This window comes from Microtus ochrogaster, chromosome 15, assembly GCF_000317375.1.
Source record: "Microtus ochrogaster isolate Prairie Vole_2 chromosome 15, MicOch1.0, whole genome shotgun sequence".
Lineage (NCBI taxonomy): Eukaryota > Metazoa > Chordata > Mammalia > Rodentia > Cricetidae > Microtus > Microtus ochrogaster.
Genome location: NC_022017.1, coordinates 22,133,445 through 22,157,877, shown reverse-complemented (window position 1 = coordinate 22,157,877; position 24,433 = coordinate 22,133,445). Strand labels below are relative to the sequence as shown.

General features: G+C 51.2%; 2 protein-coding genes across 3 annotated transcripts in view; one reads left to right on the top strand and one right to left on the bottom strand.

The window, feature by feature from the left end:
* Positions 1-1,302: 1,302 nt before the first annotated feature.
* Selenoo (selenoprotein O) lies at positions 1,303-12,860 on the top strand. Its single transcript, XM_005354364.3, has 9 exons — positions 1,303-1,883; positions 5,099-5,302; positions 6,435-6,621; positions 8,016-8,146; positions 8,742-9,022; positions 11,062-11,206; positions 11,779-11,964; positions 12,101-12,257; positions 12,348-12,860. The coding sequence occupies exons 1-9, from the start codon at positions 1,327-1,329 to the stop codon at positions 12,510-12,512; spliced, it is 2,013 nt and encodes a 670-aa protein (XP_005354421.2). The 5' UTR covers positions 1,303-1,326; the 3' UTR covers positions 12,513-12,860.
* Positions 12,849-24,433, bottom strand: part of Tubgcp6 (tubulin gamma complex associated protein 6) — a 21,628-nt gene continuing 10,043 nt past the window's right edge. The window contains exons 4-25 of one of the 2 annotated variants that reach the window (XM_005354365.2): positions 23,589-23,762; positions 22,470-22,591; positions 21,764-21,839; positions 21,501-21,610; positions 21,099-21,190; positions 20,866-21,005; positions 20,341-20,490; positions 19,484-19,565; positions 19,306-19,394; positions 19,113-19,228; positions 17,225-17,363; positions 16,908-16,979; positions 15,255-16,743; positions 15,026-15,081; positions 14,742-14,895; positions 14,479-14,647; positions 14,258-14,399; positions 13,871-14,065; positions 13,660-13,792; positions 13,378-13,591; positions 13,106-13,305; positions 12,849-13,026 (exon numbers count right to left, since the gene is read on the bottom strand). In XM_005354365.2, the coding sequence (XP_005354422.1) occupies positions 12,935-13,026; positions 13,106-13,305; positions 13,378-13,591; positions 13,660-13,792; positions 13,871-14,065; positions 14,258-14,399; positions 14,479-14,647; positions 14,742-14,895; positions 15,026-15,081; positions 15,255-16,743; positions 16,908-16,979; positions 17,225-17,363; positions 19,113-19,228; positions 19,306-19,394; positions 19,484-19,565; positions 20,341-20,490; positions 20,866-21,005; positions 21,099-21,190; positions 21,501-21,610; positions 21,764-21,839; positions 22,470-22,591; positions 23,589-23,762 (4,206 nt within the window). In that variant the 3' untranslated portion in view covers positions 12,849-12,934. Of the gene's footprint in view, positions 13,027-13,105; positions 13,306-13,377; positions 13,592-13,654; positions 13,793-13,870; positions 14,066-14,257; positions 14,400-14,478; positions 14,648-14,741; positions 14,896-15,025; positions 15,082-15,254; positions 16,744-16,907; positions 16,980-17,224; positions 17,364-19,112; positions 19,229-19,305; positions 19,395-19,483; positions 19,566-20,340; positions 20,491-20,865; positions 21,006-21,098; positions 21,191-21,500; positions 21,611-21,763; positions 21,840-22,469; positions 22,592-23,588; positions 23,763-24,433 lie in introns of those variants that run through there. The other variant, XM_026782478.1, reaches the window with a different exon arrangement.

Genomic DNA, 24,433 nt, shown 5'->3' with positions numbered 1-24,433 from the left:
GAGGTGCTAAAGCCTATTTTCACAGAAAAAGTCTACATACACAGCATCCCGCCTCCAGTGTAGAGGGAGGGCAAATTCACTAGTGTAATCACACAGCTCCAGGAGCAGAGCTAGGTTCGTTGCAGTTTTAGAAGTCCACTGTGGCCCCAGGAAAAGTTCCAGATGTGAATTCTCAGTGGCTGAAATGAAGTAACACAGCCAGGAAGGAGTGTGCTTGTCCATGCTCAAAGTCTTCTGTGTGTGGCTAATAGGTTTCCCTGAGCACTGGATGCTGTCTACCTCCCATCATCAAGGTTCATACCACCTAAATTGCAGTTGACAGACACAAAATGGGGAGGAAAGGAGATGTGATCACTTCAGAGAGAGGTTCTGTATGTGGTAAGCTGGGAGTCCTGCCCTGACCCAATACCCAATCTGCTTCAGCCTTGCCCTAGTGTAATTGTTGACTCAAATTATCCCTATAGTAAGTCTTAGGTGGCCAGCTCCCCGCTCTCCCACAAATCCCATAGGAACACCGACAAGATTTCTGGCCCTTCTCCGGTCAAAACAAATGAGGAAAAAATGTCATAATGGAAGGGCACTGTATATTCTACATTATAAGAATACATTTATTGTAGAAAGGAATCTACATTGATATGTGCTCTAAATTGAGCAGGAATGTTATCCAAACATCTGACTCAGGACAAATGAAAAACTCGGGCCCTTGCTTGCAGACCCTCCCCCTGCTCACAGAGAGGGGATGGTGGAGAGGAAAGCAACACCATAAATCTGAAACAATATTGACGTCCTGAGCAGAGGGGCAAGACTCAAGTTTGGAATGACAGACTGCCTTTGTATGTACCTACATAATCTGCTGGCTAAAGATTAGATGAAAGCTACGACTTTAAGATGTTAAACTACTGTCCGAGATTGTTGGCTGTCTGAATAAAGCAGCCCAAAGATTCAATTTCTGGTTTTATGCGTGTGATGGACAGAACCGCCCAAACCCAAAGCACCCAGTGGTGCTGGGGATGACCTTGGCTGCCCATCAGAGGAGCCCCTGGTGGTCTTTTAGGGACGTCACTCAGCCTGTAAGTCCACTTGGAGTATTCCAGGCTTTCACATGTCACCCGGGTGGGAGCTTCGGAGGTCTACTGGTCAGGTACCCTGATGTCAGAGTATAGAGAGCGCCTCGGACCCACTCGTCTGCTACTTATCGAAGCCCGGAAGTAGACAAAAGAGAGAGAACCAATCAAAGTCACGCTTCTGGGCGTGCCTCTCGCCAACCCAGAATTGGGTGGTGAAAAACTTCCGGTCGTGGCGAGCGAGCTTCCGGCGGCGAGGCGAATGGCCTCCCTCAGAGCCGCGTTCGGGGCTTCGCTCGCGGCTGCCAGGACCCGGCCGCAGTCCGTGGGCCTCGCGCTTCCGTCGCCCGTGCCCTGGTCCGCCTGGGCTGCTGCTATGGAGCCCACGCCGCGCTGGCTAGCGGCGCTGCACTTCGACAACCGCGCCCTGCGCGCGCTGCCGGTGGAGACACCGCCGCCCGGGCCCGAGGACGTCCTGTCCACCCCGCGGCCGGTGCCCGGAGCCTGCTTCAGCCGCGCACGGCCCGCCCCGCTGCGGCGGCCGCGCCTCGTGGCGCTGTCGGGGCCCGCGCTGTCGCTGTTGGGGCTCGAGGCCAGCGAGGAGGCCGAGGTCGAGGCCGAAGCCGCGCTTTTCTTCAGTGGCAATGCTCTGCTGCCGGGTGCCGAGCCCGCCGCGCACTGCTACTGTGGACACCAGTTCGGCCAGTTCGCTGGGCAGCTGGGCGACGGCGCCGCCATGTACCTGGGCGAGGTGTGCACTGCGGCCGGCGAGCGCTGGGAGCTGCAGCTCAAGGGCGCCGGCCCCACGCCCTTCTCCAGGTGCGGAACTCGGGGAGCACCCAGGCGGCCTCCTCCTGCGCGCTTGGGTGAAACGGGAAGGTGCTCAGTGGCGCTCTTGGCCCGGGTTGGGATAGCCAGCCCGACGCCCAGAAGAGCTCCATGGAGGGCTTAGTACATAGAAGGTGGAGCGTCTTTGCAAAAGGTTTTGTGGAGGAAGGCATAGAGGCCTGACTAGGAGGTGCCCGGTGACAAGGAGTTAGGGGCTGTGTTCCCTTTCTGACAGACACTCTGTAGCGGTCCCCAGTTGTTCTGTCAGGTGAAGCAGAAGGAGCGCGCCTCTAATGGCTGCCCGTTATGTTGTCAGAAACACACCGAGGACTTTGGAGCCAGTTCCAGGAATGATACTGTTTGCCCAGTTTTCAGAGGTGAAGTGTTGGACTAGTGTCCTGGCATCTGTTTTCCCATGTTGCTTAAGCAATCTGCTTCTCCAACTTGCCCAGACTCTAGCAGGCCTCTCTCTGCACCGTCTAGGGACTGGAGGGACAGTCTCTTCTCATACCCACCTTCTCTGTGGCCATTCTCCCAAGCCTGTCAGTTGTAATCGCACACACACACACACCCCATCAGGTGGTAGTTCTTGAATTCCTGTGGGAAGTACCCCGGTGGTCCAAGACAGGCCTGTCCAAATCCATACAGGCCCAAAGAAGCTCTTACCCAAGTCCTGCCACCCAGGTCCAGACAGCACTTGGGACTTTGTTTCTGGATTTTGTTACCTGATTGTAAGATGCTTGTTAAGTGACTAAGAGATGGTGAGTTGGGGTTTTATGGCTTGACGCTACATCTACCTCTGACCTTCCAACCACCAACGGGCCAACCATCCCCCACCAAGTGTCTTTATCTCAGGCGAGTTCTCAGAGTAGTGGGTCCTTCCTCATCTTCCCACCCCCAAGCCTTTGATCTGTGCCCCAAGCCAAATTGATGGTTTCACCTGGCACTCTGCTGCTCACGTGGAGCAAGCTTAGCAGAGCTGTCCACTCCTGGAGAGAAGGGCAGATGCCACATTCCAGAGCCCACTCGTTCTGGGAGCGGCTCAAACGTCTTCGTTTTGATATTCTTGTTCACAAGTCACACACACACACAAAAGCCTGTTGTCAGGATAACTTGATGTCGGAAGGCTTTGTTGTTTATATCTTGTCATGGTGCTGAGAATCAGATCCAGAATCTTACAAGTTCTAGGCTACTACTGAGTCACGTATCCAGCCACAAAAGATGCTTTTTGTACGTACTTTTAGTTGGTGTTTCCATACCTGAGTCAGCTAAAATGTTTCCTTTAAGCCAGAGATCCCTTTGACCCTTACTTAGGTCTCATAATTGGTGTGTCAGGTCTCTGACCTCAATGCTTTGCCAAGACTTGAGGCTGACATTGGAGGTGGTTGTGGGGTCAAGGCTTCTAGAACCCTGAGATGGGTAGGTGGCCTCTTCCCCTGCCTCCTCCCTGCCTTGAATGTAGGGGCTTCAGGACAAGTCCTTGTGGTAAGCTCAAGAACTCTCCTGCTGGGGGCTGGAGAAATGGCTCAGAGATTAAGAGGTTCCAGAGGTCCTGAGTTCAATTCCCCACAACCACGTGATGGTTCACAACCATCTAAATGAGATCTGGTGCCCTCTACTGGTGTGTATATATGTAATTAATAAGAAATTAAAAAACAAAACAAAACAAAACTCTACTGCCAAGTCTCAGCCCTGTGCACAGCAGCCTACCTGCATGCCAGCGTTAGGTTACAGAGAAGCCAGAATTGCCTTGTGGTCACACAGCAAGGATGAGAGGGTAACACTGCCGGAAGAGAGCTCACAGGGCAGATCACATTTCCTAGACTCCAACTAGGTTAGCATGGACTATGTTATCCTTTTCTGTCTTGAGACAGGGTCTCACTACATAGCTCTGGCTCTCTTGAAACTTGCCACATGTACTATGCTAGCCTTGAACTCAGATTCATCTACCTCTGCCTCCCAAGTGATGGAACTAAAGGCATGTGTCTCCACACCAGACTTGATCTTAAACTTTTGATTCTCCTGTCTTCCACATACTGAGGTTACAGGGCTATACACAGCGTATTGTTTTGGTTGGTTACAGGTAGGGGCCTCTGTTGGTTAGGGCATCCAAGGCATCCTTCATGCAAGGAGGGACTATGGATGTGGCCTGTCCAAGTAGGTGAACCATCACTGTGCTGGGCTCCCAATATTGTATTCTGATAAAAACAAAACAGGCCCAGTGTGTGGGAAGAGTTCAAGGTATACAAACTACTCATAGAATGCAGTTGTGTTCCCCTTTTTGTTCTTTAAATCCCTGTAGCCCCTACTGAGTCTGTCACACGTAGACTTGTGGCCATGCAGTTTTGTTCCGTTAGGGGTATGACATGTGCTGCGTGTCCCAACAACTGCTTGTTGCACCACTACCTACTATGCTGCAGTCACAGCAGTTTCTGCCTGCCCTTTGCGTTCGGAGCAGAGCCTGTGTCCTCTGAGACCCAAGTAACAGCTGCTTCTGTACCTGCTCGCTCACTGTGTGCCTTAGTGTTTCCATTGCTGTGAAGAGACACCATGACCACGGCAACTCTTATAACGTCAGACGTTTAATTGAAGGGGCTCGCTTACAGTTTCAGGGGTTCAGTCCAGTATGATCATGAAAGGGAGCATGGCAGTGTGCAGGCAGACGTGCTAGAGCTGGGTGTGCTACATCTTGTAGGCAACAGGAAGTCAACACTGAGGGAAGCTTGAGAAAAGAGACTTCAAAGCCCACCCCACAGTGACACACATCCTCCAAGGCCACACCTCCTAATAGTGCCACTACCTTTGAGGGCCATTTTCTTTCAAACCTCCACAGGGTGATTTTCTGTTTATTTGGTTGGTTGGTTTTTTCGAGACAAGGTTTCTCTGTAGCTTTGGAGCCTGTCCTGGAACTAGCGCTTGTAGACCAGGCTGGCCTCAAACTCACCCGCCTGCCTCTGCCTCCCAAGTGCTGGGATTAAAGGCGTGCACCACCACTGCGCGGCCCGTTTTCTGTTTTTCATCATTGCAGATGGTGCTAATGTGTATAATACACTAATTATTGTAAGAGGGGTTTGTGTAAAACACTCCTGAAGACAAAACTGCAGGTTTGAAGTGTGTCTCTTCACCCAGCCTTAGTCGTATGACTGTCACACCAAAGCTCTTGTAACCTTTGCCTGACTGGCTCCCTGGCCTGTGTTTGATTTCAGACAGGCTGATGGTCGCAAAGTCCTCCGGTCAAGCATCCGTGAGTTCCTGTGCAGTGAAGCCATGTTTCACCTGGGGATCCCCACCACGAGGGCCGGGGCCTGCGTCACATCTGAGTCCACAGTGATTCGCGACGTGTTCTATGATGGTAATCCAAAATATGAAAAGTGCACGGTTGTGTTGCGTATAGCTCCCACTTTTATAAGGTAATGCTGGGGTCCATTAGGCCTGTCTACGTGCACTTGCTCATAGATCGTAGAAGATTCTTGCTTCTGTAGCCAGAATGTTGAACCCAGCTTGTGAATAAGCAACAGCACCTGGCTGTGGTCAGGATTTAACCCCAGATGCCTCTTGATGCCCTTTGACCAAGAACCACATAGAATTTCCACAAGAAGATGGCCTCATTTAGTGTCACCATAAGCAGACTCCTATAGCTCTTTTCTTAGTCATCCAGTAACTTATTAACCTGGTCCTATCTGGCAGGCTCTTTTGTACCTTAGCTTGGAGCCATCTGAATGAGGAACTTCCAGGAGGTGGCTAGTGTGTTCTTACAGCTCTCCATCCTGTCATGCCCAGACTAGTTGGCAATCTGTTACTCACCACCCACCCCACACTCTGTTCGTCTCTGGCTTTTTCTGACCTCTGGGAAGATGGAAAGAGGCCAGAGATGATAACCGCTTCACTCTAGATGTCCTTCACCCTAACTTGGTTGACATTTGAGTAGAAGCCTTCCTGTGCTGTGCACAATGTTGATAGCATCACTGGCCTCTGCCCACCAATTACCAGTAGCAACACAGTTACGATAAAAAAATACCAGCCGGGCATGGTGGCACACACCTTTAATCCCAGCACTCGGGAGGCAGAGGCAGGCAGATCTCTGAGTTTTGAGGCCAGCCTGGTCTACAGAGCAAGTTCCAGAACAGCCAGGGCTATACAGAGAAACCCTGTCTCTGGTTAACAAAAGTCTCTGTACATGACCAGTTTCCCTGTGGGACAGCCACCCTGCCATGCATTCTCTCTGGTGGAGCCAGCCCTGCTGGTCTTCACAGTATTTGGGGTATGCACAAAACCCTGTGTGGAGTTGGAGTTGCCAAAGTAGACAGCCATGGTGGTTTCTGGGCCTGATGGGCCTCCCAGGATCTGGGAACTAGAGATTAATTTAATTGTCATGTCTGTTACTCAGAGATCTGGCTAGGCTCTGGCTGGGTGTTGCTTTGTCTATTCCGCGTGCTCTTTCCATTGTAGGGCTACAAGGCTTTGTAGCCATGCTGGTGTTTCTTTTTCTCACAAAGGGATGGGGTCTGTCTGACATATTGAACACTGGGGTTTTTTCTGCAGATTTGGCTCCTTTGAAATTTTTAAGCCCCCAGATGAATACACAGGGCGTGCAGGCCCTAGCGTGGGACGAAATGATATCCGAGTGCAGATGCTCGACTATGTGATCAGCTCTTTCTACCCTGAAATCCAGGCTGCCCATACCTGTGACAGTGACAACATACAGAGGAACGCTGCCTTTTTCAGAGAGGTAGGCAGGTTTCCCACTGGCCCTCCCCAATGACCATGGGTTGAGTGCTACTTGTTGGCCAATATGGTCACTGTGGCCAGAGACAGAGGCCTTTATCTGGTATCCCTGTCCTTTTCTGCTCCTTGCTGCTGCTCTCTGGTCCCGTCATCTCCCTCAGCCTCATGAACCAGGGCTTTGTTATTTTGAGACAGTTTTACCAAGTAGCATTGGCTAGCCTGGAACATGCTGTAAATCAGGCTGGCCTCAGACTCATAAAGATCCACTTGCCTCTGCCTCCTGAACGTGTGGCCACACCCTATACACCAGGGCGTTTTGATGCTTTGACAAGGCACCTGGTGCTGAGTACACCCAGCTAGTCTTGGAAGGAAGGATGCATGGACAGAAGCACTGTTGAGTGCTGGATACCTACTGCATGGGTCGGTGGCCTCAACCCAGCACACCCACGTGGTATCTCAACTTGGAGAGAAGAGATGTGGACCCCCCCCCCTCCCCCCAGCAAAGACCAGGCATAGTTCTGTTTCTGTGTGGCTTGGGCTAGACTACTACAAGTTATTGCTGCTGGTCAGCAGAATACTCCAAGCATGAGTCCGTGGGACTTTGTCCCACACCATGTCACTCCTATTTCCCACCTCTGGCACAGTTGCTGGGGATGTGGTGTGACATAGCCACAAAGCACCAGGAGGAGCTGTGACACTCAGCTTTCTGCTCTCACACAGATGAGGCACAAAAGGTCATTTGCTTGGGCGGTAGGGGCTGTGCTGTAGTCCTGTGCTTGGCTCCTGTTCTCCAGGCCACACTGGACTTACTATGTTCAGGGTCACTGGTGGGCTGTTGGTGGCATGGCTGTATAGCACCCAGTGTGGAGATGGGATAGGAATGTCTAGGAAATAAGCAACTGACAAGTGTGGAGTTTTCCTGGGCCTCAGTCTGGGATGCTGATTTTTATGCTTTATCCAGAATTGGTAGCAGATAAAAGAAGAGGTGGTAAAAATGGAACTTAGGTCCATATAAATCAACTCACCCCAAACATAATTCTGGTTTTTTTGTTTTGTTTTGTTTTGTTTTTGTTTTTCGAGACAGGGTTTCTCTGTAGCTTTGGAGCCTGTCCTGGCACTAGCTCTTGTAAACCAGGCTGGCCTCGAACTCACAGAGATCCGCCTGCCTCTGCCTCCCGAGTGCTGGGATTAAAGGCGTGTGCCACCACTGCCCGGCCCAAACATAATTCTGAAACACTGAGTGGTAAAGGGAGTATTTATAGAGGGCCCTAGACTGAGATCTGCTTAGAGAAAACCCACTGGCATCCAGGAGATGCACTGGGTGCTCTGGCATGAGGAAGGGCAGATGTGCTTCAAGGGACCACCAGGAGGGAGCAACCAGAGCCTGTCCTGCTCTAGGTGACACGACGAACAGCACGGATGGTGGCCGAGTGGCAGTGTGTTGGCTTTTGCCACGGTGTACTCAACACTGACAACATGAGCATCGTGGGGCTCACTATTGACTATGGACCCTTTGGCTTCCTGGACAGGTAATGTCCTTAGGGTAACAGGTGATGGAGTTTTTGCCTGTTGGCCACAGCATAGGGGGCATGGGTATGGGAAAGTAGCAGGGAACAGCGAGGCCTACATGCTGCTCATGTGCCTTTTTTCAATGTTTCATTCCCAGCAGTGTCTGTCTGGTCAGCCATTCCTACAAGCCAGAAATCAAGGGGTTTTTTGGAACTCACTGTGTAATCCAGGCTGGTCTTGAACTTATTGGTCTCCTCCTGTTTTAGGCTCCTGAATGATAGGATTATAGGAGTTAAAACAAGTCCCTTCACTGACAGGGTGTAAGTGGGTCAAAGGAGTGGGAGTGCGGGGGAGGGGGTAGAGCAGAGACAGGTGGTAAGGATGGGGGTGCTATATCCAATAGCTTAAGTCTATATGGTCTCCAAGGAGCTTCCCCCTGGCCTTGAGGCTTAACTGGTTGTGTTCAGGTAACAAAGTACAGCTATTCTAGAGTTCTTGGCCTGGGCCCACAGGACCTGACAGAGCAAGAGCGGGGTCGCGTTGGCTTAGTCATCAGTCTTCCCCAGGAGCCTGCCCTCACTGCGTCTCCTCTGATAGCACTTCTTTGTGTGGCAGATATGACCCTGACCATGTGTGCAATGCCTCTGACAATGCTGGGCGCTACACATATAGCAAGCAGCCTCAGGTGTGCAAGTGGAATCTGCAGAAACTGGCTGAAGCCCTGGAGCCTGAGCTGCCACTTGCTCTGGGTGAGGCCATCCTAGCAGAGGAGTTTGACAGCGAATTCCAAAGGCACTATCTACAGAAGATGCGTAAGAAGCTGGGCCTTATTCGTGTGGAGCAGGAAGAAGATGGGACACTTGTGGCCAAGCTTCTGGAGACCATGCATCAGACTGGTAAGTCACAGAACCATCATTATGGGCAAATAGTCAGTCAGTGGCACTGAGGACATTCTCATTTCCCAGACTGGAATTGTCTCCTTTAAATGTTCTCCATCTACCTCCCCAAACATCCCATTCTGTTTTCTGTAAATTTGACTGGCCACTCTAGGAACCTCAGTAGGATTTGTCTGTGACGGATTCTACTACACAGAAGATCCATAGGTTCTTCCATGTTGTAAAATGTCTGAATTTAATTCCATTTTTAATGCTGAATATCCAGTGTCTATGGTAATGATCCTCTTGAGTCATTTTTGTTTTTTTTTGTTTTGAGACAAGGTTTCTCTGTGGAACAGTCCTGGCTGTCCTGGAACTCACTTTGTAGACGGGGCTGCCTCAAACTCACTGAGATCCGCCTACCTCTGCCTCCCAAGTGTTGGGATTTTAAAGGCATGCACCACTACTGTCAGGCCACCCCATTGGTTTTTTGTTTGGTTTTGTTTTAATTTTTTATTATGTTCATTGATGTTTGCCTGCATGTATGTCTATGTGAGGGTGTCAAAGACCTGGAACTGGAGTTAAGACAGTTGTGAGCTACCATGTGGGTGCTGGAAATTGAACCCTGGTCCTCTGGAAGAGCAGTGCTCTCAACCTCTGAGCCATCTCTCCAGCCCATGTTTTCACCTTTTTGAGATAGGGTCTTACTGTGTAGGTCCTAGTTGGCTTGGAACTTGCAATGTAGACCAGGCTAGCCTCAAACTCAAGAAATCTGCTTGCCTCTGTCCCTGGAGCACTAAGATTAAAGATGTGTGCCATCACAGTGCCTGGCCTTTTAAAAAATTATTTATTATTCTGTGTGTGGAGGCAGATGTGCCTGTGGCCCTACAAGCATGGCAGTCATTTGCAGGAATCCATCTCCTACCATGTTGATCCTGGGTTGTCAATCACAGTGGCAAGTGGCTCTATTCATTGAGCCACATTGTTTTAAAACTGGGTGCTGAGCTGGGGAGATGATGGATAAGAGTGCTTGCTCTGCAAGGATGAGAACCCAAGCCCTAACCCATAGCACCCACATAAAAAGGCAGGTAACCTCAACATTGCAGGTGGGGGAGGGCGCTTCCAGTTGAGTGTCTTAAATGAAGCAAGGCCTAGAGCAATAGAGGAAGGCAGCAGAGATCTTGCTCTGGCCTTCTTGTGCATGCATCATACAGAGACTGGGAAGGCTGGTGAGATGGCCCATCACATAGAGCTTGTTCTCCAGTATCCAACCCTGAGGACCTGTGTTTGACTCCCAGAACCACAGAAAGATGGGGGAGAACTTATTCTATAAAGATGTCCTCTGACTTCCACACACGTACCACAGCTGTAAGCACAAGATAAACTGGATTTTGCTATCTGGCCTAGAACTTGACGGCCTCCTACGTACTGTGTGATTATAGGTATGTACTGCTACACCTGATTTCTCATTTTATAAATATGTTTTTCAAGACAGGGTTTCTCTGTGTAGCTCTGACTGTCCTGGAACTTGCAGAGATCCACCTGAAGGCTTGTGCCACCACCACTTGGCTTTATTTTGTGTTTTTAAGAAATTATTGTGTCCGCATGCATACTACAGTGTTGTACATGGCAGAGGTAGAAGAACAATTTCTAAGAGTCAATTATAGTTCCATGATTTGGGTCTTGGGGGATCAAACTCGGGCCAGTACATACGACAGTAAGCCATATCCATTGTCCACTGAGCAATCTTACCAGCCCTCATTTCCCCTTTATTTGTGTATGTTGCTTAGAAGTTGCATGGTTCCAAGTAAAGATGATTGCTAGGTCAGGCTGACAGCTACAGTGTATCAAGTATGTTTGTAAACAGGTATATCAAGGTGCTCTAGGCAGGCACTGTGACTGGGGCTCCCATGCTAGCCTTGGTTTTTGTCAGTGTCAATCCATTTTTCAGGTGACCTACAAAGGACTTGTAACAGATGTCTGGTGGCTAAGAAAATGGGCTGGGCAGGAGCTAAGGAGCCAGCATCTGCCTCCCAGCACCTGAGCAGCTCGTTTTTCAGGTGCTGACTTCACAAACACCTTCTATATGCTGAGTTCCTTCCCGACCGAACCATCGGACTCAGCAGAGTTCCTAACCAGGCTGACCTCCCAGTGTGCCTCTCTGGAAGAGCTGAGGCTTGCCTTCCGACCCCAGATGGATCCACGGTGAGCAGACCCTTAGATTTCTTTTCAGAAGGGGAACAGCAGGGAGGTTGGAGACTGCCAGTAAGAATCCTTCACAGGTGCACCGGGAGCCTTGCAGCTGCCCCATTCCTGTGCATGAAATGCAGTAAGGCCACATTTCTGCAGCATTGAGGACCAGGGCACTAACACGAAGAAAGCAGAACACACGTGGACTGGGATGGAGATGCCAAGCATACTGTGCCTTCCCATACCATCTCCTACAGGGTGTGCACACTGTCTGGAGATGTGGGAAATGCTGGTAGTGGCTTATGGCTATCAAATAACAACACAGAGGCTAGTCATGCAGATGGAATTTAGTGGAGACTGGAGCAGTAATCATTAAGAAGAAATGGCACTTCAGATTTGGTGGAAACACCACGGTCAGATGGTCTCTGACCTCCTCAGCTAACTACAATGCCTGGGTCCAGGGCCATCTGAAAGTTGCCCCAGCATCTGAGTCATATGGCTATCTACAAAGCAGCCAACCTCACAGCAAGACAAAGTCTGTATACTGCCCCCTGGCTGAGGTATTCCCATGCCGCCCCTCCCTGCAGGCAACTCTCTATGATGCTGATGCTTGCACAGTCGAACCCACAGCTCTTTGCACTCATTGGCACTCAAGCAAATGTCACAAAGGAGCTAGAGCGTGTAGAACAACAGTCACGGCTGGAACAGCTGAGCCCTGCTGAATTGCAGAGCAGAAACACAGACCACTGGGAAACCTGGCTACAGAAGTACAGGTAGGCAACTTCCAGGGTCACCTGTCTGGGCTCCTTGGCACAGTGGCACAAAGAGGTGGCTGCAGATGGCTCTGAGTTGAGGGGAATGGAGCGAGCTTTTCTTGTTGGGAAAACCCAGCTAGGGATATGATTCCAGAGCCCGTCTGGACAAGGAGAAGGAGGACGTCGGAGACACTGCTGCCTGGCAGGCCGAACGTATGCGCATCATGCATGCCAACAACCCCAAGTACGTCCTAAGGAACTATATTGCACAGAATGCCATTGAAGCTGCTGAAAACGGAGACTTTTCTGAGGCAAGTAAACACCTGTGCCTACTACGTCCCTGGGAGGAAGGGCTGCCATTAAATATGCCCCTCACCTAATTCTTCTCACCTGTTCTCTAGGTGCGACGTGTCCTGAAGCTGCTAGAGTCTCCTTACTACAGTGATGAGGCAGCCACTGAGGCCACAGGCCCTGAAGCAGTGGCAAGGACCACTGATGAGCAGTGTTCCTATAGCAACAGGCCACCCCTCTGGGCGGCAGAACTCTGCGTAACATGATCCTCATAAAGGCCTCGGTGTCCTCACATGTCTGGAGTCTCCCGAGGCTTCCCCAGCACTGCTGAGTTGCTGAGACCACTGGGATCCCTACCCTAATGGTCTCTCCATGATGGCAGAGATCTCCAGTCAAAACCTGACCCATCTCTGTCTGATACCACCTTAGCAGTATTGCTCTGACCTAGCACTCAACATGCCCCCAGCACACTATGCTTCATGCCAGTATAGGAGCTGTTTCATGCTTATAAGTAGTACAAACAGGGCTAAATAAGCCTTGTAGCTTGTTTGCACATCTGCCCCAAAGGGCTGGGCCTGACACCTGTTAAAACTCCCAGGCCGCTAAATAAAGCAGCTTTTTCAGGTCTGTCTATGTGCTCATTACCCTAGCCCCAGACAGGTCAAATGGAGACGCAGCACCATGGTCTTGTCTGTCCTCAGGAGTCCTGGTAGTAGTTGTTGAAGTTGATGCGAAGCAGGAAGTCCTCAAGGTGAGGCTGGTACCCACGGTTCACAAGGTTGGTCACCACTGGAGAAGCATTCAACTCTCAGACCCTGCCCACCCTGTGCCTTGCCACCCCAGCAGCCCAGCCCAAAGGAGGGCTCACCTTTGAAGAGGAAGTGGGAATAGTACTTGAAGGTGCTGTAGGACTGCTGCATGAGTGGGAAGTTGGGGTGCTCGGCTCCACGGGGGCCAGTAGCCGGGCCCCAGGTCTGAGAGATGAGCTGGCTTCGGAACTTGAGCACCAGGCTGAAGATACTATGGATGATGTTCATGACTGGTGCTGCCTTCTCTGTCAGTAGGCCCCTAGTAGAGGGTAGAGCTGCTGGTGGTCTGCTCAGTGACCTGGGCACACCCAAATGCAGGTGCCTGTCTCACCTGAAAACAGCCCTGTGCAGGTACTCGGCATGGGCCCGCTGGATCTCCTCCAAGTCACCCACTACGGCTAGCCGGGCTCTGAACTCACACCAGCTGACATGCAAGATCTGGTTTGCAATGTAGCCCTGGATGACCTTCACGAAATGCTGCATCTCATGCTTAAACAGCTGCAGCTGGCGGAACTGCACTGAGCCAGCTGTGTGGCTCACTAGGGCTGTTGGAGAACAAACGGTGAGCGTCAGCCTGAAGCCACATATGGGATGAACTTAGGTCAGGCCCTACCTGTGCGCTTGAGGTGGAAGCAGATGTCTTTGAGTGTCCACATCATGAGCTTCAACTGCAACAGGAAGGAGAAGATACCACTGTACTTGTTCAGGCAGCTCTCGGTGATAACGATGTTGAGGGGCCAGTCAACCTATTTAGGAACCCCCACTTAGCACCTGCAGCTGCAGGATAAGCCTCCCCTCCACACCCATGGCAAGACACTGCTGACCTTGTACCTGAGCTCCAGGCAGCTCAGCACATCAGGGGCATTAGGAGCAAACACCTCAGGCAGGTACTTGAGGGCAAGAGACAGGTTGGTAGCATGTGGGGTGTCCCCATGGAGGCTATACTGCAGTGCCTTGCTCAGGATGCTGTTAAGGACCAATGGGTTGAGCAGCTCCCCAGGTGTCTGTCCAGCACCTAACTAAGGAAGTGAAGAGACGATGTTTCAAGGAGTTCCAAGTTTATGTCCTTCCCTCCCTACTTGCCGAGCAACCCAAGTTCTGCCCAAGCAGCACTGTCACCATGTTGCTAGGAACTGGGTGGGCTTGAGGCCTGCAGCCACCCACATCCTACCCACAACACCTCTACTGGCCAGCCTGATTCCAACTCCAACCTTCTCAAAGAGCAGGTCACTAAGAGACTGAGCAAACTCTCCATCTTCCATCAGCAGGAAATGCCGCAGCGCTTCAAAATGTGTCTCCAGGTGCAACTCCACAAAGAAATAGTCAACTGCAGCTTTGTTCACCAAGGTGACACTGGTGGGGGGAAGCTGGAAGTTAGGGTGGCAGGCAGGAAAGGGCAGGTAGTTGCAGTTGGGCAGGTAGCGGCACTCACTGGGCAGCCAGAGGTGCGGTAAGGGAGCGCTTCATAAGAACAGGCAAGGTCAGCAGCTCACTTAGCTGCACTGTGCTCTCATCTACTGCTGACTGAACCTGGGGATCCACAGGGAAAGCAAAGGCCTGGGGAAGCATGTGGTGTACCAGGTGCGCAACAGGAGGTTCTGCTGTGGGAAATAAAATAGATTTGCTGAAACGTAGGCATGCAGTGGCCTAGAGCACCCCCAGCCCCCACCCGTCCACTGTAGCTGACGCACTCACACATAGACTCATAGCTGTCTGGGTACTGCTCCAGGTGGTAGAGCTTTGTGAGGTCTGCCAAATAGGCTTGCTCCTTGCCCCAGCGTCTGGCCTCAGTCTCTGTGTCCGATAACTCCTCACTAGGGCCTGGGCTGCTTGGGACAGCTGTGTCTTCCTAAAAAGAGGTCAACCTCAAGATCTGCATCCCCACCCAGTACACTCTGCCCTGTCCCCCCACTTTGCCTGTGCTGAAAATGGGCATATAGGAACCACATGTGGTGACATTCCCTACATGGTCCCCTGACCTGTGAGCTTGGAGGCCATGGAGAGAGGTCTTCAGCATCCCTGTTCCTCCCTGGACCTGGAAAGATACAAAATGGGTAGGAGGGCCAACAGTCCCCAGTACCTGATGAGGGGACAATGAGGCTGGCCCAGAGAAACCCCTCCAGAACCCCACAGCAGCAACTCAATCCTGGCTGACAAACAAGGGTCTCAGAAGACAGCCTGACACTGCTTTCTGCTGTGCCCTCTCACCTGTCTCCTCAGGGATACCATTTCTTAGCGTGCCAGCCTCAGCTACAACAGGGGGCTTGGTTGGGCTGCCTTCTTCTGTGCTGCCAGGGCTAGAACAGGTGGTAGGCTTCATTTCTTTAGGTAGTTGTGGCCCACATTCCAGAACAGGGCTCTGTGCTTCCACACAAAGGCCTGACTGGGACACACGGGCAGGAGAGCACTGATGGGGCTCGAGTAGGTCGGGCTCAGCTTCTGGCAAGGGCTCCTCCAGAATCAAGGGAGGCTGAGTACAGTCACGTGGCTGAAGAGCCTCTTCTGACACATTCTCCCCAATCCTGATGCTTGCCTCTGACACATGACCATGGACATTCCAACGTGGCCGAGAAGGAACCACATCTGATACATTCTCCCCAACCTTAATGCTTGCCTCTGACACATGTCCGTGGACGTTCCAACGTGGTCGAGAAGGAGCCACATCTGATACATTCTCCCCAACCTTAATGCTTGCCTCTGACACATGCCCGTGGACGTTCCAACGTGGGCGAGAAGGAGTCACATCTGATACATTCTCCCCAACCTTGATGCTTGCCTCTGACACATGACCATGGATGTTCCATCGTGGCCGAGAAGGAATCACATCTGATACATTCTCCCCAACCCTGATGCTGGCATCTGACACATGACCATGGATATTCCACCGTGGCCTACGAGGAGCCACTTCTGATACATTCTCCCCAACTCCGATGCTGGCCTCCGACACATGTCCATGGATGTTCCACTGTGGCCGAGGAAGAGCCATGTCTGACATATAGTCCCCCTGCTTGATGCTGGCATCTGACACACATGTGGAAGAGCTCCTAAGTTGCTGGCAAGGAGCCATTCCAGAAACAAGGCTCTCTATGGGGACAGCACTCTCTGACATATGTTCAAGGAGCTGCCCCACAGGCTGGGAGTTCCCATCCTCAGGAGTGTCCTGCTTGAGTGGATGTGGGCAAGGCAAAGTCTCCTGCATGTCATGGACACATGAATCAAGTTTTGTGGGCATGTCCCCCAGTAGATGCTGCTTTTCACTGTCCAAACTATTTTGGACATCCTGGAAGGGTCCTGGTAAAGAGGAGGTGGCCAAAGTTGGCCTCAAGACAGTATTGAAATCATACTCTGGCTGGGCAGGCTGGGGCCCAGCTGCTGTGAGTGCTGGCCCTGGAGTTATAGGGGGTAGGTCTGAGCTGATGGTCTGCAGTGCCACCTCTAAGAAGGGACCACCAATGTTATCCATAGGCTGTTCAATCCCAGGACCCATAGGCAGAAAGTCTGTAATGTTGAGACCAGTAGAGAACGGCCCGGCTCCCTCTGCCTGTCCAGCCCCAGAGTTATCAGCTCCCTCTGCTGCAGATTTGTGGGTTGATGGTGTTGATGCACCGGGTAGACTTAGACAATCCCAACACTGTTCTGTGGACCCCAGATCACTGCTACGGCCTTCATCTGCATGCTCAGTACCCGGAGATGTGACCTGAAACACAGGACATATTGAATTCCTCCAGTCATTTAACCCTGTCTCCCAGGTGAGCTCAGTGACCAACACCTACTAAGTGCTGAGGGACATAGGACAACCAGGCCAGAGCATCTAACTCAGAGTCCCAGCAGGGCTTCCAAGACCCTGCTAGAGCCTATTACCTGAGAGCACGTGCTTGGGAACACACTCGGCGGCTTCTGGGGCTGGTGAGCCTCCATGTCGCTCAGCATCTCCTGAAATTGAAGCCCACAGAAAAGACACAGTAGCTCTGTAGAGTGACCAACAGAGCTGGCACACACCATAGCCTTCACACAGTACCCCTCACCCATCACAGATGCCACTGGCCCTGCTGCCCACTCACTGTCCAGGTTTGGCTGGAAGCCTGAGCCCCAGCAAGTACCATCTGTGCCCTTATACAACAGGATGGCGTGAGGACATAACTGTGTGCAAGAGCTGACAGCTGATACCACTGCCGTACCTGAATGCGCTTCTGGTCTTCGAGGAGAAAACGAAGCCGTGCGCTTTCCAGCCGATGCCTCTGAATTCTCCACAGAGCCTTCTGCTCCCGACGAGCTGCCTCTGCAGACAACTTGCTATAATGGTCAACCAGCGCCTGCCTGAAGCCACAGGCAGAGGACATGGTCACCACCACCACTCTGCACCAGCTGGTGGGCATGCTCAGGCTAAGATGGCTCTCCAGGTAGGCTCCCTCCCAAGACTTCTGTTCTCCATCTTCCCCACAACAGACTGGGCTCTCAGGGTGGCCTTGTTGCCCACCACACTGAAAGGCTCCAATGGACAGATGCCCCCATGGGACTTGGCACTGCTGGTGGACAAATTGCCAGAAGAAAAATGTACATGGCCAGAGATAAGAGAACAAGCAGGTGGAACCAGGCCATATTTCTTTACTGCACAGTAGACCTCTTCCATCTGCATGTCCAAATCCAAGAGAACTGGAGACTGGCAAAAAGAACAAAATCAATGAAAACCCGGGGATTCCAAGCCTCCTACTACTGGGCATTGAGGCACAATGCACCATCTCCAGTTTGGCTAGCACAAGTCAGGAACATGGCCTCTATGTCTGTTTTCCTCTTATGTGAACAGAGTGTCTACGTGTGTGTGTGTGTGTGTGTGTGTGTGTGTGTGTGTGTGCACATAGCACAAGCCAGAGGCAAACCCCTCATTTGCCCTGTAAACAGTATCTAAGCTGGAACAGCTGAGCTTAAGGGCACCGAAGAATATGTAGCCAGTCCCTTCTAGAAACACCTTCCACTGAAACAATGAGCCAGTTTCCAGGACAGACTAATGACACAAAGAGGAAACAGACTCAAGAACTGTGCTAGATTAATGGCCCATTGCTCTGTTGGGCCAGAAACAGGTTTGAAAAAAAAAAAAAAAAAAAAAAACGCCCAGCATGGTGGCTAATGCCTTTAATCCCAGCCTCAGCAAGCGGATCTCTGTGAATTCAAGGCCAGCATGGTCTACAAAGTGACTTTCAGGACAGTCAGGGCTGTTACACAGAGAAACCCTGTCCAAAAACAAACAGCCACAGAAGGTGTAGTGGCATACACCTATAATCACAGCACTAGGAAGGCTGAGACAGAAGGACTAGAAATTTACAGCCAGCTGGCTACACAGCAAGATCCTGTAGACGTGGTTCAAAGGTAGTGCTTACCCGGATGCACGAGGCCCAAAGTTGGCTCCACAGCACCACAAAATAAATAATATTAATGAACAATCAGGTCAGCAAATACATAATATGTGTACTGGGGCTGGACTCCAGAGCATAGCCTAAGGGCTCTAACCCCTTATACCAGGAGAACATTCTGGTCCAGCAGACTATTACTAGTCTTTCTGTTTTGATATAGGCACAGCCATGCAGTGGTGGTGCACACCTTTAATCAGAGGCAGGCAGATCTCTGTGAGTTCAAGGCCAACCTGGTTTACAAGAGCTAATTCCGGGACAGGCTCCAAAGCTACAGAGAAACCCTGTCTCAAAAAACCTAAGGGAAAAAAAACCACGCTGGGTGGTGGAAGCACACGCCTTTAATCCTAGCACTCGGGAGGCAGAGGCAGGTGGTTCTTTTTGTTTTTGAGGCCAGCCTGGTCTACAGAGCTAGTTCCAGGACAGGCTCCAAAGCTACAGAAAAACCCTATCTCAAAAAAAAAAAAAGGAAGGAAAAGAGAAGAAAAAAGAAAAAAACAGCCAAATAAAAGGAATGTTGCTCACTGGTAGAGCACTTGCCTACCAACATTGGGACCTTGGAATTGATTCCTAACATCAAAGAAAACGAAGACAACGTAAAATAACCATCATTAATTTGTACTAAATCAGCACTGTGGAACCTGCTGCCACACAGCCCTACCTGGCCTTTCTCTCCAGCTCTTCTTCCAGGGCCTTTAGCCTCTTCTCCCGGTCACGGAGCTCACGAGCATAGCTGAAATCATCATCTAGCTCCTCTTGTCTAGCCGCCAGGCGTCGCTACACAACACAGACAGCGTCATTTACTAAGTCAAAGATTCCAGGAGTCAGAACCACCCAGAACCCAGACCACCCACCTCCTGATCCTTTAGAAACTGTTCTTTCAGCCGCTGAAATTGCTCTCGCTTCCTGGTGTCCACAGCCATCTGTTCTGACATCTGTCGGTCTTGGAGAGAAGGTGAGAGGCATATGCAATTGTGAAGAGCCCAGCAGGAAACCCAGCGGAGTGGAGGAAAGGTCTGGAACTGCACTCACCACTCAGCTCAGTTAGGATCCTAGATGCTGCTTCCCGGGCATGAACAATTAATTCTTGTTTTGCAATTTCCATACGCAATTCCTAAAATACAATAAGCAAAACATCTTAATGCCCTTCCCTTCTCCTAGGACAGAGTGGAAAGAACACTATCCTAGTTCTCCAAAACAACTTGCTGCTGGCCACTGTTATGAGATGCCCTTCCCAACCTACACAGAATGTTAGCAGGTGATGCCTCACCCAAGGCTGGGAAGACAGGGAGGCCTCCCCTTGCAGCAGCGAATAGGAAATGACTATGTACCCAGAGATAAGTGAAGGGCTCACGGCAGTGCCGCTCCTGAGTCTGTCTTTGCCTGGTCTCTCCTGCTGCCATTGATTGGCACTGGCCAGTCACTAATGTCTTGTCCTAGAGTACACTGGAGAATTATGGTGCTGCTTCCAGGAACACACCCATTATTTGTAAAGACTACTGAAGTGGAGGAACTTTAGGCCTTGCTGCCTAGATTTTCCAAACATGGATAAAACCTGGAATGCAGACAAGGTCACCAAGACTTGGAAACAAAAATAAAAAGGCCAAAGGCCCTGTTCTGAATACCTGTCACCAAGGACCCTGGGTGTCCCCACCTAAATATACTACCAGGACAGAGACACCAGAAAGAGCCACTCTGCCTCACATGCTCCATGGCCAGTACTTCTTCTTGCCCCTGACTCTGCCTGGCTGTCCCCTACTACCCATTAGTACCAGGCAAGAAGTTGTTGAGACTGGCACTGGCCCACCACTGGATGGGAGCTCCATGAGCCCAGAATCCCAGGAAGTGAAGGGAAATGCAGAGAAAGCCAAACTCCCAAAGCCAAGTACCTTTTCCTCCTTGCTGATAGAGCTGTGACGGGCAACACTCTCCATTCGCCCAACATAGACAGCACAGTCCTTCTCAATCTCCTTCAACTCCTCAAGAGAGAAAATCACTGAGATGCGAGGGACAGGGACATCAGACCAACAGAGGTAGTGCTGCCAAAGAGGAAGGGCTTCAGTGAGTACATGGCCAAGGCCAGGAACAAGAGCCCAGCACTGCTTCACAACTGGGTTTGCGGCGACGAATGTAGATAGCCATTTCCCTGAAAAGTTCATTCCTAAATCTGGGGGCAGCTGAAAACCCTTGATGACTCCAGAGAGCAAATACCCCAACAATGGAGACACCATGTATGGGGCCATCAGCATCAGCAGAAGTGGAATCAGAAGCTGAGGAGCACCGTGGGATCTCATCTCGCACACAGAGGACTGTGGCAGCCAAAACACTAGCACCCACCAGTCAGACACAGTCCCTAGACAGACCTGACTGCCCGCCTGGACACAAGCCCCCACCAGCTAGCAGGACCCTCTCACCCGGGGACAACAGAGCTTCAGCAGGTTGATGGTCTTCCCACAGACGTACACATCATGGGCAATGTGTTTCAGGAACACAGGAACACAGTCCTCCACCTCTTTGGAAATGAGCACGTAGCCATGGGTCCAGTAAAACTTATCTGGACAGAACATGGACAGAACAGGATGATTTGCAGTTACAACACCCCTGACCCCAGGCAGAGGGCACTGCCTAGCAGCCAGTGGCTACTTACCTCTGAAGCTGAGGTATTCATGGTTAACCTGGATCATGAACTCCCTATAAACATCTCTGAAGACTCCACTGTACACCCAATCATGAATGAACCTGTGGGATAATGGGACATGGCGGGGAGGGCGGAGCTAGTCAGGCGTGGGTGGCGGGTGGGTGGGTGTGACAAATAGACAGGATCATCAGCTGAGTGTGGCCAGTCCACAGAGTGAAATGGGACACTGTCAGTGATACTGCAGCTTTGGGCATGGTCCCCTGCCAAGTCCGCCCATTTATCCAGAGTACTTGCACACGGACCCCAACACTCAGTGGACCGCCAGTAGGAAACTCAAATACATACTTGGTCTGAGTGTAGCCTTCCCCCATGCACTGCAGGAGACAGGCATGGCCAGGACAGGGCACCCACCGTGTGTAGGGCTCACAGCTGGTCTTCAGGAGAGACAGCAGCACAGGATAGTGCTCATTACTACAGTTATCCAGGGCCTCCTGGTAGAGGTAGGACAGGAGCTTCACGCCCTGCAAACAGTGAGAAGCAGGATGGTGTACACCACTGCAATGTACGGTACACTGCCCATCTAGGCAATATGGCAAGCAGACCACACTGGACAAGAAGGCACAACTCAAGGGAAGCATGCAAGCTCACACTCAGGAAAAGGAAGGATGACTCACGGTGGGGAACACAGCCCTGGGCTCTCCACTGGTCACCAGGGATACAGTGCCAACACCACAAAGCTCAGCCAAGTACCTAGACACAGAAACAGGATCAGACCAGATGACAGGAGCACAGGATCCCAAGGACCAGATCAGATCAAGTAAGCTAAATATTATTCATTTCCCCCTAAGCAACTGGTTTACACAGGCTTTAAAAACTACTTGTACCCCCAACAACCAGATCGAAGCACCCTGTTGGACCCCTACCCAGCACTGTTTCCTGTGCTATCCTCCCAAATGGCACTAACACATCCACACTGGGTGTCCCCACCTCATCCTTACCTTGACTCCCTAACTCCCTCTTATGATAGGTTCCCACCTTGCCTGACGAGGACAAGCACCAACCCCCTCATGAACACTCACCCTCTCTACCCCACTGTAGTCTGTGTTCCACATGACCCCACTCACAACAGGACCCATTCATAGCGTCCAGATCCCAGGCTCTACCTTCCCAACTCTTGCTGCCTAGAACATGTCCACCTCCCGTATTATCTGCCAGCAGACACATTCTAATGCACATAGTGACCAGCTGTGCACGGACTGTTGAGCAGCCAAGGACTAATCTCCCAGCCCCCTGCCAGGGAGCAGAGCTGGCTCTCCACTACCCTGAAAAGCCCCACATCTGCTCCTGAGGGCCATGCTAGGCCACTGTGCTGAGGTTCACCTGAGCTGCCGGCCCAGTTTCTTGAAGAGAAAGCCAATGGTGAGGAGACTCAGGGTAGGCGGAGTGGAGAGAACACAGGCCCGGTAATACTGCAAGTACCTCCTAATGCCGCTGGTGAAGGCCTGTGGGCAAGGAGTAGAAGGAAGGCAGCTGGGACACGGAGGCAGTCATGCACTCAGGACTTGAAAGGACAGCCCCAAGCTGGAAACAAGGCAGTACTTCTAGGCCATAGCCTGGTGGCCCCATTTTCCAAGCAGTGAGCATTTAGGCTTAAGCCTGGCCAGGAGGAAGAACATTACTAGAACATAGGTTAGGAATAGGCTCTGCCGCAGATGCGGTTTTGCCCCTTCGCATCGCACTAAGATAGGGTCACCCTGGAACAAACCCTGTCCACCTACCTTGGCCTGTCTTGCCTACATGCCAGGAAAACGGGAACCACAGCCTCACCTCCAATGGATTCCCCTTTCAGACTAATTCTACAGCACCTGCAGCCTCTGGTCCTTACTTAGGGATCCCATTCACTGTTCTGCCTGGAAGGCCTCTCCCATGCAGCTCCTAACACACCCCTGAAAACTAATGTGGGGTAGTTCCTTTGCCTGCTGACCTTACCCGTGTGGCCCAGCTCCTCCTAGGCTGCACCCTGCCCCCACCACTCCCTGCATGTTTTCTGCAAAACACTCTGCTAACCTGCACACCTGTCCTCACCTGCCCTGGCTACCAGGATTCTCTAAGATTCTACCAGCATGCAAGTTGGTTGCAAGTATCCCAAAAAACAGAAAATCTTGGGTGCCTCAAGAATCAGTCCGTTAGAACAGGAGCTCCACCTTGCCACACACCATACAAAACACTGGGGCCTATGTGGAACAGGTGGCTTATATCTGGCTCACACACCTCTCGTAGCACTTGGTCCTTGCCCTCAGTCCCTAAATGGTCACACCTGCCTCCCTCTATGCCTTTGCCCAAAAACAGCTGACACAGGGTTCTAGTGGAATAATAGATGAAGTAAAACAATCTGAAGACACCCAGCTTCTTAAGAAGTTTGGATTGAGGGGTTCTCAACCCATAATTCTGAACTCTTAATTCTTTTGTGAAGGTAGCATGGTTCTCACAAAGGCATACCTGGAACACAAGGCCCCTGCTGCACATGGAGCCTACTACAGGTTGTAGAGAGAAATGGCTCAGGCGTGTGTAGTAGGTTCCATACTCCGCCACCTCTGAAAGGATGCTTCTGATGCTCTCAGGAGATGCACCTGACACATGGACACCCAGCTCCACTACAAAGGCTTGAGTTTGCTACAGGGCAGAAAGGAGTTACAGAAGTCAGACATCAGGACCCTATGTGATACCATTTCTTTCCACTCAGAGTTCCCCAAATCCAAGACACACAAACAGAAAGTTCTGAAAACAAAATGCAAGCCATGGAGCTGGAGAGATGGCTCAGTAGTTAAAGAACTTGTATGTACCGCTCTTGCAGAGGACCTGAGTTGGGTTCCCAGCACTCACGCTGGTAGCTCATAAGGAAATCCAGCACTGTCTTCTGGTCTGCACAGGCACCTGTACTCACATGTACATACTGACACTGAAACACACAACCCAGGCGTGGTGGTACACACATTTAATCCCAGCATTTGAGAAGTGGAACCAGTTAGATCTCTGTGAACTGCAGGCCAGCATGGTCTACACAGTAAGTTCCAGGATACAGAGAAACACGGTTTCAACAACAACAACCAATTTCAACACTGTTGTAAGAAAGAATCTGGGCCAGTGATACGGCTTAGCAGTTGTACTGGCTAGTTTTTATGTCAACTTGGCACAAGCTAAAGTCACTTTTGAAGAGGGAACCTGAACTGAGAAAATGTCCCCATCTCATTGGCCTATTGGCAAGCCTGTGGCGCTTCTTCTTGATTGATGATTGATGGGGAGGGGGGGCAAGTCACTGAGGGCAGTGACATCCCTGGGCAGGT